This window comes from Leucoraja erinacea, chromosome 1, assembly GCF_028641065.1.
Source record: "Leucoraja erinacea ecotype New England chromosome 1, Leri_hhj_1, whole genome shotgun sequence".
In the NCBI taxonomy this organism is placed as follows: domain Eukaryota; kingdom Metazoa; phylum Chordata; class Chondrichthyes; order Rajiformes; family Rajidae; genus Leucoraja; species Leucoraja erinaceus.
In genome coordinates, this window is record NC_073377.1 from 9,000,880 (window position 1) to 9,021,307 (window position 20,428).

General features: G+C 45.9%; 2 protein-coding genes across 3 annotated transcripts in view; one reads left to right on the plus strand and one right to left on the minus strand.

The window, feature by feature from the left end:
* The window catches only part of ptcd3 (pentatricopeptide repeat domain 3), a 354,967-nt gene that overhangs the window by 86,799 nt on the left and 247,740 nt on the right, over positions 1 to 20,428 (minus strand). The window lies entirely within an intron of this gene.
* reep1 (receptor accessory protein 1) overlaps positions 16,828 to 20,428 on the plus strand; it is a 107,318-nt gene continuing 103,717 nt past the window's right edge. Inside the window, exon 1 of one of the 2 annotated variants that reach the window (XM_055649983.1) lies at positions 16,828 to 17,263. In XM_055649983.1, coding sequence (XP_055505958.1) covers positions 17,232 to 17,263 — 32 coding nt within the window. In that variant the 5' untranslated portion in view covers positions 16,828 to 17,231. The remainder of the gene's footprint in view (positions 17,264 to 20,428) is intronic. The other variant, XM_055650054.1, reaches the window with a different exon arrangement.

A 20,428-nucleotide genomic window follows, 5' to 3' on the forward strand; every position in this document is an offset into this window, starting at 1 on the left:
TAAGGAGTGAACTGCACATGCTGGTTTAAACCGAAGACAGACACAAAAAGCTGGAGTAACTCAGCGAGTCAAGCAGCATCTCTGGAGAAAAATAGGTGATGTTTCGGGACGAGACACATCTTCAGACTCAATTCCGATTAGGATGTCTATTCGAATCGCCACCTATTCTTTTGCTCCAGAGATGCTGCCTGACACGCTGACTTACTCCAGCTTTTTATGTTTTTCTTCCCAGATCTGACTTAGGTAACTTAGGTAACTTACACTCTCTCTCTCTCCCCCCTGGTCAGGATCGAACCCCGGTCTCTGGGGCTGTGAGGCAGCAACTCTACCACTGTGCCGCATGTAGTCAGATTTAATAAATTGCTGGTGTTGCTTCCAAAGACAGAGGCATTGATAATATTAGATCAGAATTGCATCTTTCCGCTAATAGAGTCAATTATTAGTCAATTAATAATAGAATCAATTATTGTTGGTGACATTTCACCTACGAATATCGGACTATTTTCGCAGAGGTAAGGGCCAATTAGGCATAGCAAAAGGTATGAACACTTTTAAACATTTTTTTCCGACTATTTTGTCAAATGCAAATACAGGGAGAATGATCAAAGTGCTCACATGGCTCATTCTGTTAGAAGCGTTCTGAGTTTAAACGTTCCGTGTATTCCTTCTTAAAGTATAATTTTTTGTGTGGCCAGGGGTGCGATTGAGAACAGCTGGGAAAGGGCGGAGGGGGCGTCACGAATAACAGTGTTTCCCTGGCCATATTATGGCCCATTCCCCAACCGTAACATTAATCAAGCTCTGTCTAACTCCGGCTTCACACCATCCACCTGTGACATGGGTTAGTCATCGCTGGGCGGGCTGTGGGCCGAATGGCCTGCCAACGGGAGTCAGAGACTTGACACTGAGATCCATTGTGCAGGAAGGAACTACGGATGCTGGTTTTTACCGAAGATAGACAAATGCCACCTGTTCATTTTCTCCAGAGATGTTGCCTGACCCATTGAGTTACTCCAAACTTTTGTGTCTGTGTTCACTATGAACATTGAATTAATTGATTTTAGGTAACTTACACTCTCTCTCTCTCCCCCGCCCACCCCCCCCATGCAGTAATTGTCGGTTAACCAGTACAAGGTTTGCACCGATGGTTCCCTCTTGGGATCACACTATCCCTAGCCAACAATTGTCCTATCAGGGAACCAAATATAGACATAAAGTGTTGGAGTGACTCAGTGGGTCAGGCAGCATCTCTGGAGGAAAGAGTTAGGCGACATTTCGGGTCGGGACCCCTCTTCAAAATACCCTGCTGAGGTCATCTGTTGTTGGCTCTGATTTGTCCCGGTCTTTTCTTGCTTCCAGTTTCCCCCTACAATCATCCCGAAGAAGGGTCCCGACCAAAAATGGAATCTATTCCTTTTCTCCAGAGATGCTGCTTGGCCCGCTGAGTTGCTCCAGCATTTTGTGTCTAACTTGCTGATTCAGACAGTTTTTGATTATCAAGGATTCTGCACTGACTCTTTACAAGTACCACAGATCCCCACCTTTATAAATTTCTATCTGGCAGTGTTTTCTGTCTCAGGAATTTCAGCCCTTTGTCTGTAGTTACTGTCATCAAATATAGACAAAGGGCTGAAATTCCTGAGACAGAAAACACTGCCAGATAGAAATTTATAAAGGTGGGAATCTGTGGTACTTCTGAAACACACGTTGGAAATTTAAACTTGGGCGCGTAATGTGGCATCTTCCTGCAGTAAAGTCACGGCATTAGTACAGGCATGTCTCCAAATGAGCCAATTCAACCAAGGGAAGATATTTATAGTGTGTGGAAAAAAAAGTGACATCATTTGTGCCACGTGACACTTCACAGTTCACAATGTTCATTCAAGATTTAACGGGAAAGCTCGGGAGACGGACAAGTCACTCGCACAAATAACAGAAATGCCGAGTACCGTGGGAACTCTTTATCTACCCCCCCCCGTTATATCGTGTGATATCGTGCTAGACCACGACCACTTCACTCTGGTTACATCTTGCGTCAAGTCGCCCCGTGAGAAAGCGCTTTAAGGCCGGCCCTGCATACGATTTCTTAAGACAGTTTGTAGTATTGACTCCTGCAGCCACAAACATTTCACTTGCACTACTCTTGCATCTAGGTCTCTTAAGTAAAATTTTCATGGCATCATTATAATAATAATAATGGATGGGATTTATATAGCGCCTTTCTAGATACTCAAGACGCTTTACATCGCATTATTCATTCACTCCTCAGTCACACTCGGTGGTGGTGAGCTACTTCTGTAGCCACAGCTGCCCTGGGGCAGACTGATGGAAGCGTGGCTGCTAATCTGCGCCTACGGCCCCTCCGACCACCACCAATCACTCACACACATTCACACACATTCACACGCAGGCAAAGGTGGGTGAAGTGTCTTGCCCAAGGACACAACGACAGTATGCACTCCAATCAGGATTCGAACCGGCTACCTTCCGGTCGCCAGCCAAACACTTAGCATGCTACTTTAAGTCCCTGTAAGCTTGCATTTCTGTAGTTTGACCACAGGTGTGCAGTATAGAGTGGTGTACAATATGCTCTGAACAGAGACAGCTTCCCTCCATCTGTACATGCCCTAAACCTGCGTAAGAGAATGTTTGCTTATGCATACATCATACGTCGTTGCCTATAAATATCCTCATCATCTGTCAGTTGTTCTGTAATAAAATGTCTAATATATTTTACCTTATTTTATCAGACAAGTTTAAATCAGGAAATTTTAAACATTTATTCTCTTTGGTTGTACAGATCATAACAGCACTCTTACCAGCATTATATTTGATATCATGTTCCACACCATACACAGGAGCTGCTGGAGACCAGTGCTAAATGGACTAAAGACCGCAAGGTCATCTGCATACACGCTCAGCTCTTAATCCCAGGGCCTGATTAAGATGAAGAGAGGCCCTAGGCTCTTCGGCTTGTGAGGCCCCTCCCAATCCGCCACCCCCACGATGAGAGGAAGATGGAAGAGTACACCAGTTTCACACCGATGTGCAGCCGAACATGGCCAATGAGACACGGGCAGGAAAGCTGCGCTTTTTATTTATTGCCAGTGCTAGTGTCGAGTTATCGGCTTAAAACACTATTATTCTGAAATGGAGGGCAAGGAAAATTACTGAAGTGTTGTTTAGAGACTACAGTGCATTGTGACAGCATATGTAAGAAAGGCCTATGACAGTGTCAAAAATATACACCAGGCCCGTACGAAGCTTTTCAAAAAGGGGGGTGGCATGGCAGGATTACAAAAATTTGGTGAAATAATTGCATGCACCGCATATAACAAGCTGGAAGCTCAAAGACCCTTGCAGCCGGGGTCCAAGCTCTGGGGTTTTAGATGCTCTCTGGTGCACTCTGAGCCTTATTTTGGAGCATTGTTGCACCACATTTATGACCAATATTTCAGAAATTATTTTGGTTGAGTCAAGAGTAATGAGTGGTTGGAATGGGATGATTGGGGTCATTGTTGTATACATTTTTTTAAATCAAGAATTGAAGCTGTCCTTGTTTTAATAATCTAGTTGTACTGTAAAATGTTATGTAAAATGTTATAAAGGAGCATGCAAACACTGCAAATAAAATACTGTAAGTTTTTGCAGTAAATAAAACCTTTTTTTAGAAAATGTTTTGTGTTGATTTGATTGCCTGTTACTGTTCGACTGTGTTAGTGAGTGCACATTAAAAATATGAAGCAAAATGAAAGTCACAAACTATGGAATTTATATTTTTTAGTATTGTTATCAAGGAAAAGAAAGCAGTTCCAAATGTTTGATATTATTCATATGGAGGAGAAAATATAATAGCTCTAAAACCTACCTTAATTTTGCAATCTCACTAAAGATAATCCCCCTTTCATTCTCCCCATCTTCCTTCCCACTCCCTCTCCCTCCACCTCTCTCTCCCCCCCCCAATCAACCTCTCTCTCCCCCCCCCATCCCCCCCTCCCTCCCCCCCCTCTCTCCCTCTCTCCCTCTCCCCCCCCCCCCCTCTCTCTCTCTTCCCCTCCTCTCCCCTCTCTCTCCCCCCTCTGTCTCAAGTCCCCTTTCCCCCTCTCACATCCTTCCCTCTCCCTCCCTCCCCCTCCCACGCAGTGAGGCTCCGACTCCGCACCACAGCCACCACAGCCCCCTCCGGCCCGGAGAAACGGGCACTCCCGCAACGCAATATTCCACTAATTACCTGGAGCAGACACCTAGGATCTTTGGTAGACACGAGGCATGGAGGTGATTGTGTGGAGTGCAAATGGAGATCTGAACCCGTCCAGGCCCACTGCGCACGTGCGGAGAGACAGCATCATTTTGCGTCGCTACTGCGTCACCGGCTACCCCCAACTGCGCAGGCGCGGATGGGCGCAATTTTTTCCCCCAAACTTCCAGCGAGCCGGAACCAGAATTTTGGGTAATTTCCGTCAAAGTGGAAACGCTGATAGCGCTCCAATTTATTTTTTCTCGTGATTTTATTTCTCTGGGAAAAAAACACCTTGGCCGTAGGCCCCCTAGATTTTGAGGCCCTAGGTTTCAGGCTACGAAGCCTATAGGTGAATCCGGCCCTTCCGAGGCCTGCCTAGGCCCTAAGCTTAAGCCGTTGAAACCTATACGTAACTCCGGCCCTGCTTACTCCCCATCCCCCCATTTGTAACAAAGGCAAAGTCTCCCTTGTCCTCAACTTCCACCCCATCAGCCGTCACATACAGCATATCATCCTCCAACATTTTCGCCACCTCCAACGAGATCCCACCACTGGCCACATCTTCTCATCTCCACCCCTTTCTGCTTTACGCAGGGACCGTTCCTTCCGTAACTCCCTGGTCAATTCATCTCTTCCCACCTAAACCACCCCCTCCCCTGGTGCTTTCCCCTGTAACGGCAAGATATGCAACACCTGCCCCTTTACCTCCCCCTCAACTCCATCCAAAGACCCAAACAGTCTTTCCAGGAGAGGCAGAGGTTCACTTGCACCTCCTCCAACCTCATCTACTACATCCGCTGTTCCAGCTGTCAATTTCTCTACCGGTAAGACCAAGCGCAGGCTCAGCGCTCGTTTCGCTGAACTCGTTCACTCAGTCCGACTTCACCAAGCTGATCTCCCAGTGGCCAGCACTTCAACTCCTCCTCCCAATCTGACCTTTCTGTCCGGGGCCTCCTTGTTGTCAGACAGACATGTGGGCAGAGGGGTGGGGTAGCTCTGTTGGTGAGGAATGAAATTCAGTCCCTTGCGAGAGGTGACATAGAATCAAGAGTTGTAGAGTCAGTATGGATATAACTGAGGAATTGTAAAGGTAAAATAGACCCTAATGGGACTTATCAACAGGCCCCCAAACAGTAGCCTGGATATAAGGTGCAAATTGAATCAAGAGTTGAAATTAACATGTAACAAAGATAATGCTACGGTGGTTATGGGAGATTTCAACATGCAGGTCGAATGGGAAAATCAGGTTGGTACTGGACCACAAGAAAGGGAGTTTATGGAGTGCCTCCAAGATGGATTCTTAGAGCAGCTTATATTGGAGCCTACCAGGGAGAAGGCAATTCTGGATTTAGTGTTGTGTAATGAAACAGATTTGATAAGGGAACTCAAGGTAAAAGAGCCAGTTGGAGGTAGTGCCCATAATATGATGTTTTAATCTACAATTTGAGAGGAGAAGGGAAAATCGGAAATGTCAATATTACAGTTGAGCAAAGGGGACTATGGAGCCATGAGGGAGGAGCTGGCCAAAGTTGACTGGAAAGATACACTAGCAGGGATGACAGTGGAACAACAATGACAGGTATTTCTGGGGATAATACAAAAGGTGCAGGATCAGTTCATTCCAAAGAGGAAGAAAGATTCCAAGGGGAGTAAGGGGCGACCGTGGCTGACAAGGGAAGTCAGGGACCTGAGGAACTGAGGGAAATTCACATTAGGCAGGAAATGATGTTGGATAGACTGGTAAGACTGAAGGCTGATAAATCCCCAGGGCCTGATGGCCTGCATCCCAGGGTACTTAAGGAAGTGGCTCTAGAAATTGTCGACCCATTGGTAATCATTTTCCAATGTTCTATAGATTCAGGATCAGATCATGTGGATTGGAGGGTAGCTAATGTTATCCCACTTTTTAAGGAGAGAGAAAACAGGGAATTATAGACCAGTTAGGTTGACATCGGTGGTGGGGAAGATGTTGGAGTCAATTATAAAAGATGAGATAGCGGCACATTTGGATAGCAGTACGAAGGGGAAATCATGCTTGACTAATCCTCTGGAATTTTTGAGGATGTAACTAGGAAAATGGGCAAGGAAGAGCCAGTGGGTGTAGTGTGTCTTGACTTTCAGAAAGCATTTGATAAGGTCCCACATAGGAGATTAGTGGGCAAAATGGTATTGGGGGTAGAGTGCTGACATGGATAGAAAATTGGTTGGCAGACAGGAAACAAAGAGAAGGGATTAACGGGTCCCTTTCAGAATGGCAGAGCAGTGACTAGTAGGGTACTGCAAGGCACAGTGTTGGAATTTACAATATACATTAATGATTTTGATGAAGGGATTAAAATTAACATTAGAAATTTTGCCGATGACACAAAGCTAGGTGGCAGTGTGAACTATGAGGAGGATGCTATGAGGCTGCAGGACGACTTGGACTGGTTGGGTGAGTGGGCAGATGCATGGCTGATGCAGTTTAATGTGGATAAATGTGAGGTTATCCACTTTGGTGGCAAAAATAGGAAGGCAGATTATTTTCTGAATGGTGTCAAGTTGGGAAAAGGGGAAGTACAACGAGATCGGAGAACCCTTGTTCATCAGTCAATGAAAGTAAGCATGCAGGTACAGAAGGCAGCGAAAAAAGCTAATGGCATGTTGGCCTTCATAACAAGAGGAGTTGAGCAAAGGAGCAAAAAGGTCCTTCTGCAGTTGTACAGGGCCCTAGTGAGACCACACCTGGAGTATTGTGTGCAGTTTTGATCTCCAAATTTGCAGAAGGACATTCTTGTTATTGAGGGAGTGCAGCGTAGGTCCACAAGGTTAATTCCCGGGATGGCAGGGCTGTTGATAGAATGGCTGAGCTTGTATACTCTGGAATTTAGAAGAATGAGAGGGGATCTTATTGAAACATATAAGATTATTCATGGATTTGATACGCTAGAGGCAGGAAACATGTTCCCGATGTTGTGGAAACCCAGAACCAGGGGCCACAGTTTAAGAATAAAGGATAGGCCATTTAGAACGGAGATGAGGAAAATATTTTTTATCCAGAGAGTTGTGAAACTGTAAAATTCTCTGCCTCAGAAGGCAGTGGAGTCAATTCTCTTAGGGATAGCGTTGTTAAGGGATATGGAGAGAAGGCAGGAATGTGGTACTGATTGTGGATGATCAGCCATGATCATATTCAATGGCGGTGCTGGCTCGAAGGGTCGAATGGCCTACACCTATTGTCTTTTGTATATTGTCTAATAGCCACACCCCCTGATATCCTACCTCTGTGCTGAATTGCCTTTTCTTGTTCCATCCCTTCTTTATACTTCTTCCACAGCCAACAATGAACCATTGTGGGCTCTATCTTTGCTTGGTCATCTGTGCCGGCCCTGATTTGTCCTTAACCTTTTCATACCTCTAGTTTCCCTCTCCCCTGATGCTCAGCCTGAATAGGGTCTCGACCCGAAACGTCACCACTTTCTTTTCTCCCGAGGTGCTGATGTTCCGCTGAGTTTCTCCAGCATTCTGTGTCTATCAAGACCAAGTTAGTTGTAGGAAAGTATTTGTTCCTGAACCTGAATCTTGGACCAGATTCTGTCCCTTTTGCCCTACTGTAGCAGCTAGAAGAGGATCTTACCTCAATGGTGGGGATCCTTAATCCATGTTCAACACTGGTAGAAGGTTCAGCAAGAACCATAAACTCTTTCCTCAGCATCAGTAGATGAGGAAGGAGAAAATAAACACTGCTCGCGTCTGAAGAAGGGTCTCGGCCCCAAAACGTTGCCAATTTCTTCTCTCCGTAGATGCTGCCTCACCCACTGAGTTTCTCCAGCATTTTCTGTCTACCTTCGATTTTTCCAGCATCTGCAGTTGTTTCTTAACCACTGCTTGTGCCTGTCTTGGTGCTTTACAGCTGGTTAGCTGGAGTAATAGCAGCACTTTCTGTTTTGGAAAAGGTATCAGGTGTGGCGACATCATGAGACAAGATCTTATTTGTGGCTGGCACCGGCAGACAGGGCCTGTCGTTGTCAGGGCAGCGACACCAGGGACTAGAGTGAAGTTATTTCACTGTGGTGTCATGGAGAAGGCTTGATTGCAGCTTCTCAGAGTTGAGAGTGAATGCATTTGATAACTCCGGCTGAAAAGTGACAATTTAATGAAGTAGCAAGTAAAATAGAGAAGCAACAAACCTGTTGGTGAGTTCGTGGATGAATCTTCTTATTTATTTACATTAATTTATATGTATTTTGATGAATTGTCTATGACTATGGAATGTAGAATTTCGTACAGTACAGTACAAGAACAGGCCCTTTGGCCCACAATGTCTGTGCCAAACATGATGCCAAGGCCATCACATATTTACCTGCACATAATCAATATTCCCTCCATATGTCTATCAAACAGTCCGTTTAATGAATGAATGAATGAATGAATGAATGAATGATTGATTGAATGAATGAATGATTGATTGATTGATTGAATGAATGAATGAATGATTGAATGAATGAATGAATGAATATTTTAGTGTGTTTTAAAAGTTTGTGTTAATGTTCTCTGGTTTGTTTTATGTGGTGGGTGGGGGGAGGGGGAAACTTTTTTTCAGTCTCTTACCTTGCCAGAGATGTGATTGTTTTCCGGGTCGTATCTCTGGTTGCTCTGCGGCCTAACATCATAGAGTTGAACGCCATGTTCGGGACTGACTTTGAGCCCCACCGCGGGGCGTGGACTTACCATCAAAGCCAATTCCTTGCCAGGGATCAACGCTCCAACCGCGGCCTGCGGACTTTAACATCAAGGAGCTCGCAGAGTCGGGAGAGACCGAGTCGGGAAGCTCCAAAACCGCGCAACGTTCGACTAACCCTGGGCCGGGGTCCGATCGCTCGGCGCAGCGGAGCTGAGATCACCCGCCCGATACAGGAGCTTGATCGCCTCGACGAGGAGGCCCACCGGCGGCTACGTGAGTCAAGATCGTCCAGTCAACGGAAGACTCGAGGCCCCCGACAGCGGGAGAACAATGAAGGGAAGAGATAGAACTTTCTTTCGCCTTCCATCACAGTGAGGAATGTGGGGGAGTCACTGTGGTGGATGTTTATGTTTAAATATATTTTGTGTGATCTGTTGCTTTTTTATAAGTATGACTGTATGCCAAATCAAATTCCTCATATGTTGCAAAACATACTTGGCTAATAAAATATAATTATGATTATAATTATGAAACAGGCCTACCGAATCTGCGCCGACCAGTGATGCCTGCACACCAGCACTATCTTTCACACAAGGTACAATTCACAATCCTTACCGAAGACAATTAACCTACAAACCTTTCCTTCTTGGAGAGTAGGAGGAAATAGGAAACTTTTAAACCTCTTCCCTGTACGGGGGACCCAACCATTTCCCTGTCGGGTTTCCGTTGTCGTTGGGGCCTAGCACCTTGGAGCAGAGCCAGGGGAGAGACAATGGCCGCGGGACTTGCCATCGCCCGCCAGGGGCTCCAACATCAAGACCCGGAGCAGGGGAGAGACAATGACTTTGCCTTTCATCACAGTGAGGAGGAGATTCAAGGTGATGGATGTTTGTGTAAATTGTATTAATGGTGTGTCTTTGTTTTTTTTCTTGTTGTATGACTGCAGAAACCAAATTTTGTTTGAACTTCATTTGATGTTCAAATGACAATAAACGGTATTGGATTGGATTGTAGGTCAGAGCCGATGATGGACTGGGCAGTGGTCACAACTTTCCGCATTCTTTTCCACTCCTGGACCAACTGACTAGAGTTTTTACGGTCATTTTCAACCTCTCACTTCTGAGGTCTGAGGTTCCAACCTGCTTTAAAAGGGCATCAATAATACCCTAATGCCCAAGAAGAGCAAGGTGATGGGCCTCAATGACTATCGACCAGTGGCACTAATGTCTGTGGTGATGAAGTGATTTGAGAGGTTGATTATGGCGCATATCAACTCCTACCTAGACAAGAACCTCGACACACTGCAGTTAGGTGTCCGCCACAACAGATCAACGGTGGATGCGATCTCACTGGCTCTCCACTCCGCACTGGACAACAAAAACCCATATGTCAGGCTGTTATTCATCGATTACAGCTCGGCATTTAACACAATCATCCCCTCCAAACAGGTTACCAAACTCGCAGAACTGGGTCTCTGCGCATCCCTCTGCAATTGGATCCTCGACTTCCTCATTCACAGACCACAGTCCGTCCGTATTGGTGGAAATGTGTCATCCTTGATAACAATCAGCATGGGAGCACCTCAAGGCTGCGTGCTCAGCCCCCTGCTGTACGCACTCTAACTGCGTAGTCGGACATAGTGCGAACTCCATCATCAAGTTCGCTGAAGACACCACTGTTGTGGGACGTATCACTGATGGGGACGAGTCAGAGTACAGAAGTGAGATCGACCGATTGACCAAATGGTGCCAGCACAATAACCTGGCCCTCAATACCAGCAAAACCAAGGAACTGATTGTGGACTTTGGAAGAGGTAGGATAGGGACCCACAATCCCGTTTATATCAACGGGTCGATGGTGGAAAGGGTCAAGAAATTCAAATTCCTGGGCGTACACATTACCAAAGATCTCTCCTGGTCCCAGCACACTAGATGCAATAATAAAGAAAGCACATCAGCGCCTCTAATTCCTGAGAAGATTACGAAGAGTCGGTATGCAAGGAGGACTCTTTCAAACTTCTACAGGTGCACAGTGGAGAGCATGCTGACCGGTTGCATCTATTGTCTTCAGACTGATTGTAGTGGGGGAGAAAGCTGGAAAATAATTGGGGGTGGTACAAAGCCTGGCAGGTGATAGATAGAGATGTGAAGGGTGTATAAAGTTTGAAGAAGAGTCCAGACCCGAAACGTCCTCTGTCCATTCCCTCCACAGATGCTGCCTGACCCGTCAAGTTCATAAGGTCATAAGTCATAAGGTCATAAATGATAGGAGCAGAATGAGGCCATTCAGCCGATCAAGTCTACTCTGCCATTCAATCATGGCTGATAACCATATAACCATATAACAATTACAGCACGGAAACAGGCAATCTCGGCCCTTCTAGTCCGTGCCGAACACTTACTCTATCGGACAAAATGTGTAGAAGGGTCTCAACCCGAAACGTCACCCATTCCTTCTCTCCAGAGATGCTGCCTGTCCTGCTGAGTTACTCCAGCATTTTGTGTCTACCTTTGGCTGATCTATCTCTCCCTCCTAATCCCCCATTCTCCTGCCTTCTCCCCATAACCTCTGACGCCTATACTAATCAAAAATGTATCAATCTCTGCCTTAAACATATCCACGGACTTGACCTCCACAGCCTCCTGTGCAAAGAATTTCACATATTCATCAACCTCTGACTAAAGACATTTCTCCTCTTCTCCTTCCGAAAAGAACGTCCTTTAATTCTATGACTGCTAGTCCTAGACACTCCCACCAGTGGAAACATCCTCTCCACATCCACTCTATCCAAGCCTTTTACTATTCTGTATGTTTCGATGAGGTCCCCCCTCATTCTTATAAACTCCAGCGAGTACAGGCCCAGTGCCGACAAACGCTCATCATAGGTTAACCTACTCATTCCTGAGATAATGATTGTAAAACTCCTCTGGACCCTCTCCAGAGCCGGCACATCCTTCCTCAGATATGGTGCCCAAAATAACACTTAGTGTTTTGCTCAAGATTCCAGCATCTGCAGTCTCTTGTGTCTCATGTGAAGTGATAAAGAGACAGGTTGTCCTCTCACAGTTCCCGCCAGCTACACACTGCACAGGCTCATTGCTCAAAGGGATGAAAACCGGCTGACCTATAAACCTGGTTGATGCTCATGGCCCGATCTGTCAATAGATATTGGCACCACACTTTTTTCACTCAGCGGGTGATGGGTATATGGAACGAGCAGCCAGAGGTAGTTAAGGTAGGTATTCTAACAGCAAAGAAGATAAACACAAAATACTGGATTAACTCAGCGGGACTGGCAGCATCTCTGGAGAGAAGGAATGGGTGATAGTAAAGATGAGGCAGTGGGAGCCTGGAAAACAGAAGGGACGAAGGGCGTGTGTGGTGTCTTAGTGGTGTGAACATCACACCACTAGTGGGTGGACATCAGAGGAAGATGACTGACTTTGGTGCCTTCCCTCACAGAGGGAAACTTTTGATTCTGCTGTGTGGGGATGTTTTATGTTGAACTCTATCGTGTGTTGTGTTCTTTATTTTATTGTATGGCTGTATGGTGATCACATTTCACTGTGCCAACTGGCACATGTGACAAATAAATGTATCTTGTATCTTGTATCTTGTAGACATAGGTAGGGAAGGATTGGACAGCGGGAGATGGGAAGGAGTCGAGGTATGTGGAAATGAATTCAGTGGGACAGGTCGTAAAGATGAGAGAGTGGGGGCCTAGTAACAGCATTTAGTTTTAGTTTTACAGATACAGTACGGAGACCTTACATTTGGAAAAAATTAATTGACAAACCAGAATTATTTATTAGAATATGGTCTCCATTTATAGATTAGATTAGATTAGATTAGATTAGATTAGATTCGATTAGATTTGTTTATTGTCATTCAGACCTTTCGGTCTGAACGAAATTTTGTTTCCCTGCAGTCATACATATAATTTAAAAAATGACAAAAACACACAATCAACACAAATTTAACATCCACCTTGTATAGATTACTTGAAGGGGTAGATCGGACCGGCACGGAGGCCGGACTGAAGCCTGAACCCAGGACTAGATAAATAGTTATGCTCTCTGACCTACGGACCTATCTCCCAAGTTGTATTATTGATAGTTTATTCTATTTTTCTACTTTCTTTCTTTCTTTTTTTCTATCTATAAATATAAATAAATAGTTAGAGGCAATGTTAATAGGTAACCGATAAAGGATGATCCCAGCTACTTTGGTAAATGGGTCCCTGGAAACCTGGATACTTGATATGTAAACGCTAAACAAAGTCTGTACCAGTTTTGGAATATGATACGCAAATGCCTCTAATAAAAATATATATAAAAAAAAAAAAAAGAGATAAGCTTTTGCCACTGAGAGTAGGGAAGATTCAAACAAGGGGACATGACTTGAGAATTAAGGGACAGAAGTTTAGGGGTAACATGAGGGGGAACGTCTTTACTCAGAGAGTGGTAGCTGTGTGGAATGAGCTTCCAGTGAAGGTGGTGGAGGTAGGTTTGTTTTTATCATTTAAAAATAAATTGGATAGTTATATGGACGGGAAAGGAATGGAGGGTTATGGTCTGAGCGCAGGTATATGGGACATGGGGAGAATACATGTTCGGCACGGACTAGAAGGGTCGAGATGGCCTGTTTCCGTGCTGTAATTGTTATATAGTTATATGGTTATATGGTTATACAGTACGGAAACAGGTCCTTCAGCCCACAAGTTCGCACCGACCAGCAATCTCCATACATTAGCACTATCCTACACACTAGGGAACATTTACAATTTTTACTGAAGCCAGATAACCTACAAACCTCAGGAGTGTGGGTGAAACCCGGAGCACCCAGAGAAAACCACGCTGTCACAGGGAGAACGTATAAACTCTGTAAAGACAGCACCGTAGTCAGGATCGAACTTGGGTCTCATAGAAACATAGAAAAATAGGTGCATGAGTAGGCCCTTTGAGTCAGCACTACCGTTCAATATGGTCATGGCTGATCATCTAAAATCAGTACCTCATTCTTGCTTTCCCCCCATATCCATAGATTCCGTTAGCACAAAGAGCTTAATCTATCTCTCTCTTGAAAACATCAAGTAAATTGGCCTCCATTGCCATCTGTGGCAGAGAATTCCACAGATTCACAACTCTCTGGGTAAAAACGTTTTTCTTCATCTCAGTCCTAAATGGCCTACCCCTTATTCTAAAACTGTGACCCCTGGTTCTGAACCCCCAACATCCGAAACATTTTTCCTACACCTAGCCTGTCCAATCCTTTAACAATTTTATATGTTTCTATGAGATCTCCTCTCATCCTTCTAAATTCCAGTGAATACAAGCCGAGTCGACCCATTACTTCATTATATGTCAGTCCCGCCATCCTGGGAAATAACCTGGTGAACCTACGCTGCACTCCCTCAATAACAATAATGTCATTGCTCAAATTAGGAGACCAAAATTACACACTATACTCCAGGTGCAGTCTCACCAGGGCCCTGTACATCTGCAGTATGACCTCCTTGCTCCTAAACTCAAATCCTCTCGCAATGAAGGCCAACATGCCATTAGCTTTCTTCACTGCTTGCTGTAACTACATACTTTCAGTGACTGATGTACAAGCACACCCAGGTCTCATTGCATCTCCCCTTTTCCTAATCTGACACCATTCAGATATCAATCTGCCTTCCTGTTATTGCCACCCAAGTGGATAACTTCACATTTATCCACATTAAACTGCACCTGCCATGCATCTGCCCACTCACCCAACCTATCCAAGTCACACTGCAGCCTCATAGCTTCCTCCCCGCAGCTCACTCTGCCACCCAGCTTTGTGTCATCAGACGATGATGCCATAAGATCATAAGATCATAAGTGATAGGAGCAGAATTAGGCCATTCAGCCCATTAAGTATACTCTGCCATTTAATCATAACTGATCTATCTCTCCCTCTTTACCCCATTCTCCTGCCTTCTCCCCATAGCCTCTGACACCTGTACTAATCAAGAATGTGTCTATCTTTGCCTTAAATATAGCCATTGACTTGGCTGAGATCTAAAGCGGCAACTCTACCACTTTGCCACCGTGCTGCCCCTTTAAAAGACACTTAGAAAGGTATATGGAAAGGAAAGATTTACAGCGATATGGGTCAAACGTGGCCAATAGGACTAAACTATATGGGGATCATGGTTGCCATGAGTGATTTGGGCCAAAGGGCCTGTTTTCGAGCTCAATTACTCTATTTGTTTAGAATGATACAGCACAGATGTTATATAATTCCACTAAATGTTATATCCTTTATGCTTTATTTTGTGCATTGTGGACGGCTTGATTTTATTCATATACAGTCTTTTCTATGGCACACACACAAAAGCTTTTCACCGTACCTCGGTACATGTGACAATAATAAACTAAAGCTCATCGGGCCCAGAAGGTTCGATGGTCGACGTAACTTGGAACCTGTCCAAAGGCTCGTCGGTCGGCAGGACTAGTAACCCACCCGTAGGCTTGTCGGGGCCCGCCGGAAGGCTCATTGGTTGCCAGTCGGTGCAACCGGGAACCCGCCCAAAGGCTTGTCGGTTGGTGATACCGGTGGCCCGCCTGACATAACCAGGAGGGATCTGGTGGCTTTGGACACAAGGAGCAAGGGTGAACCTGGGTAATGCATCCAGCATCTTCAAGGTGGGGTGGAAGATTGCAACCTTCACGTGGTCCGACCTGTTTCGAAGAATGCAATCAACCTGGTGTTCACAATCAAATAAGATCAAATCGAACAAGTTGCCCTGCAGCTTTAGGCTGTGCACGCCACACGCAAGAAGAGGAATCTCCTCAAGGTCGGGCTGCAGGTGGCGCCCCCAGGACACATAGATGGCGCGGGCGAGGTGAGGAGAGGAGAAGAGAGGAGAGGGACGTCAGTTTACGGGAGCTGCGAGTTCGCGACTACATCGTACATCTTTGAAAAACAGGGCCAAGAATGGCAGTGCCCGCAGGTGTAATCTCATAGAAACATATTAAATTCTTAAAGGATTGGACAGGCTAGATGCAGGAAAAATGTTCCCGATGTTGGGGGAGTCCAGAACCAGGGGTCACATAGAAACATAGAAAATAGGTGCAGGAGGAGGTCATTCGGCCCTTCAAGCCTGCACCGCCATTCATTGAGATCATGACTGATCGTCCCCTATCAATAACCCGTGCCTGCCTTCTCCCCATATCCCTTGATTCCACTAGCCCCTAGAGCTCTATCTAATTCTCTCTTAAATCCATCCAGTGACTTGGCCTCCACTGCCCTCTGTAGCAGGGAATTCCATAAATTCACAACTCTCTGGGTGAAATTTATTTTTCTCACCTCGGTCTTAAATGGCCTCCCCTTTATTCTAAGATTGTGGCCCCTGGTTTTGGACTCGCTCAACATTGGGAACATTTCTCCTGCATCTAGCTTGTCCAGTCCTTTTATAATTTTATATGTTTCATAAAAGGCCTGGACAAGCTAGATGTAGGATCACAATTTAAGAATAAGGGGTAGGCCATTTGGGACTGAGATGAGGAAATCCTTTTCACCCAGAGATTGGTGAATCTGTGGGATTTTCTGCCACAGAAATCATTGGAGGCCAATTCACTGGATATATTCAAGAGAGAGTTACATTTAGCTCTTAGGGCTAAAGGAATCAAGGGATATGGGGTAAAAGCAGGAACGGGCTACTGATTTTAGATGATCAGCCACGATTATATTGAATGGCGGTGCTGGCTTGGGGCCGAATGCCCTCCTCTTGCGCATATATTCTATGTAATATATGCAAAAAGAATTTCACTGTGCAGTTGCATACGTGACAAATAACGCACTATTGTCCCATTGAGATGAAGTCCATTTGGCCCATCGGACCAGTACTGGAAACAGAGTTGCCATGCGACACCTAGCTGGCAGTAACCATGACTAAGCACAACGTGCCCTTGAGGTGAACAGTGAATGCATCATCCCGGGTGATCACCAGCCGGGGAAAGAAAAATCACAATGTCCTAGTTTATTCGCCTTTGACAGGTTGCCCTTATATGGTGCCCCCTTTGCAGGGCTCGGGCTCGGTTCGGAAGGAAGGCGATGGAGGGGAGAGAGAGCTTCCATCCCCTGCCTGCACTAGCCGCTGCCCTGAATGGGCGGACGTTGTGAAACTAACGACGGTGGTTATCTCTCCCCCTCTCCCTCTCTCTCAATAGTTGTCCCTTTCTCCCAACACTTGGGCTTGCCGGTAGCGCTGACGAAACGTGCGAATGGTCGAGCCCTGCATCGGTTAGAGAGGAAACTCCTCCCTCACTTGCAGACAAACAAGTCCTTCCAACCGCCATGGTCTCATGGATCATCTCTAGACTAGTCGTGTGAGTATTGCGGCTCTTTTGTTCCCTGTGTCAAATGCTCGCCTTTATTGCTGCCCCCCCCTCTCTCTCTCTCCCCCTCCTTCGACACTGCAGCTGCAAAGAATTGTTTGCAAAAATAAAACACCACGGCTGGTTCGCTGCACTCTGTATACAATGTTTCCTTCTTTTATTTAAAATACTCTTTCTCTAGCCTTCAAAATCCAATCGTCCCCGCACCCCGCCCCTTCCAACAGAAAGTGTCAAACTGTTCATAATCCTTTGTGTGTGTGTGTGTGTGTGTGGGGGGGGGGGGGGGGGGGGGAGGGAAGATATCAGGGGGTGCGGGTGCTTTTGACAATATGATGTGTTCTCATTGAAATTACCGAGCTGAAAGAAATAACAAGAAGCATGATCTATCTGCTGTACGTTATGGGGATGGTTTGCGAGGCTGTGGTCTGTCTGTAGCAGTTGCAGCTCCAAGCTGACTCCAGCTTTAAGGTGCATGCATGTCACGTCGACCGATAATGAATCTGGCGAATATGGATGGGATTTCCTCCAACGTTGGTTTGGTGTCTGAAGTCCTGATGAGGGGGGTTTGGTGGGGCCGCGTGTGTGAGCTGGATTCATGTGTTGATCTCGGCACTGGCTTGCCCCTGCAACGTGTAGGTTTGAAGAAGGGTCCAGACCCGAAATGTCATCTCCAGAGATGCCCCCGCCCCGCCCCGCTGAGTTTAAGTTACTCCTGCATTTTTTGGTGGACAAAACAGATTGAAATGACTACTGTCTAGTAACAGAGGCAGCTGATGTAGGGGAACGATGCCTCCTCTCTCCCCCCACCAGTGTGTGACAGGCAGGCAGGAGTCTGGGGCAGCAGCCTCGGTCAGCTGTACAGATCACAGCCGCATTGAAAGCTATCTATAATTAGCGAGACACTGATCCAATTTCACTCGTGTTCGGCCCCTCCGGCCGCAGCAGCAGCTGTTGAAGATGGAGATCTTGTTGCTGCGACTTGCACTTAGCTCCTGCCGGAGGGTGGAAGTGAAGAGAGAATATTCTTGCATTGGACTCCCATTTTTAAAGCCCCGCGTAGTTCGTTCCCTAAGAAGCGGGAGGAATTCGTGACTGCTTTCTGCACGTTCCCCGGTCTCATCTTTTGCCTTTGTCTTTGCAAAGAAACGCTTTGAGATCCCCATCGCATTTTATATTTTGCAAACATGCGATTGGGAAAATGCACCGCCCGTTGCAGCAGGTTGCACGCAATGCTGGTACTGACCCAACTGGGTCTATTGTTGAGTGTAAGCTCAGCTGCTCCGCGAACCTGGATGTTTCTGTGCCTTATTTTATAGTCTGATGATGTCAGCAGTAAATTGCTGGCAGCGTCTATAAAACGCGGCGTTTAAAACACCAAGAGTTCTGGACCCACAAGAAACATAGGGATGCCCGCCTCCTCCCTCCCTCTGCGGATGATGTCAGACCCGCTGAGCTTGAGATGTTGAATCTTCACGTGAGATGTTTAGTCATGATCCTAAATGCAGCACAAGACTGAAACATAGAAACACGTAAAATAGGTGCAGGAGTAGGCCATTCGAACCCCCATCCAGCACTGCCATTCAATATGATCATGGCTGATCATCTAAAATCAGTACCCCGTTCCTGCTTTTTCACCATATCCCTTGATTCCTTAGCCCTAAGGGATAAATCCAACTCTCTCTTGAAAATATCCAGTAAATTGGCCTCCATTGCCTTCTGTGGCAGAGAATTCCACAGATTCACAACTCTCTGGGTGAAAAGGTTTCTCTGAAGGGTTTCGGCCCGAAACGTCGCCTATTTTCTTCGCTCCATAGATGCTGCTGCACCCGCTGAGTTTCTCCAGCAATTTTGTGTACCTTAGGTTTCTCTTCATCTCTGTCCTAAATGGCCCACCCATTATTCTTAAACTGTGACCCCTGGTTCTGGACTCCCCCAACATTGGGAACACTTTTCCTGCATCTAGCCTGTCCAATCCTTTTGAGAATTTTATATGTTTCTATAAGATATCCTCTCATCCTGCTAAATTCCAGTGAATACAAGTCCAGTCGATCCATTATTTCATCATATGACAGTCCCGCCATCCCGGGAATTAACCTGGTGAACCTATGCTGCATTCCCTCAATAGCAAGAATGTCCTTCCTCAAATTAGGAGACCAAAATTGCACACAATACTCCAGGTGCGGTCTCACCAGGGCCCTGTACAACTGCAGTAGGACGTCCTTGCTCCTAAACTCAAATCCTCTCGCAATGAAGGCCAACATACCATTAGCTTTCTTCACTGCCTGCTGTAACTACATACTTACTTTCAGTGACTGATGTACAAGGACACCCAGGTCTCATTGCACCTCCCCTTTTCCTAATCTGACACAATTCAAATAATAATCTGCCTTCCTGTTTTTGCCACCAAAGTGGATAACCTCACATTTATCCACATTATACTGCATCTGCCATGTACCTGTCCACTCACCCAACCTATCCACGTCACCTTGCAGCCTCATAGTATCCTCATCGCAGCTCACACTGCCACTCAGCTGTATGTCATCTGCAAACTTGAAGATGTCACATTTAATTCCCTCGTTATATAAATCGTTAATATATATATTGTAAATAACTGGGGTCCCGGCACCAAGCCTTGTGGCACCCCACTGGTCACTGCCTGCCATTCTGAAAAGAACATGTTAATTCCTTCTCTTTGTTTCCTGTCTGCCAATACATGTCAACACCCTACCCCCAATACCATGTGCTCTAATTTTGCATACTAATGCAGTACATTACTGATGAAATGCCTCTTGTGGCACAGCAGAAAGCCAACAGATTCCACAGATCATATACACAACAGGTCTCAACAGCACAGAGCCAGCAGGTCCCACATATCACAAACCCAGTGGGTCCCACAGCTCACATACCCAACACATCCCACAGCTCACAAACCCAGTAGATCCCAGCACAGCAGAAAGCCAGCAGAACCTAGATCACAAACCCAGTAGATCCCAACACAGCAGAAAGCCAGCAGAACCTAGATCACAAACCCAGCAGATTCCAACACAGCAGAAAGAAACTCAGCAGGTCTCAACACAGCACAAAATCAGCAGATCCAAACAGAGCATAAACCCAGTCCAACAGCACACACCCAGCAGGTCCCAACACATTGGTGAA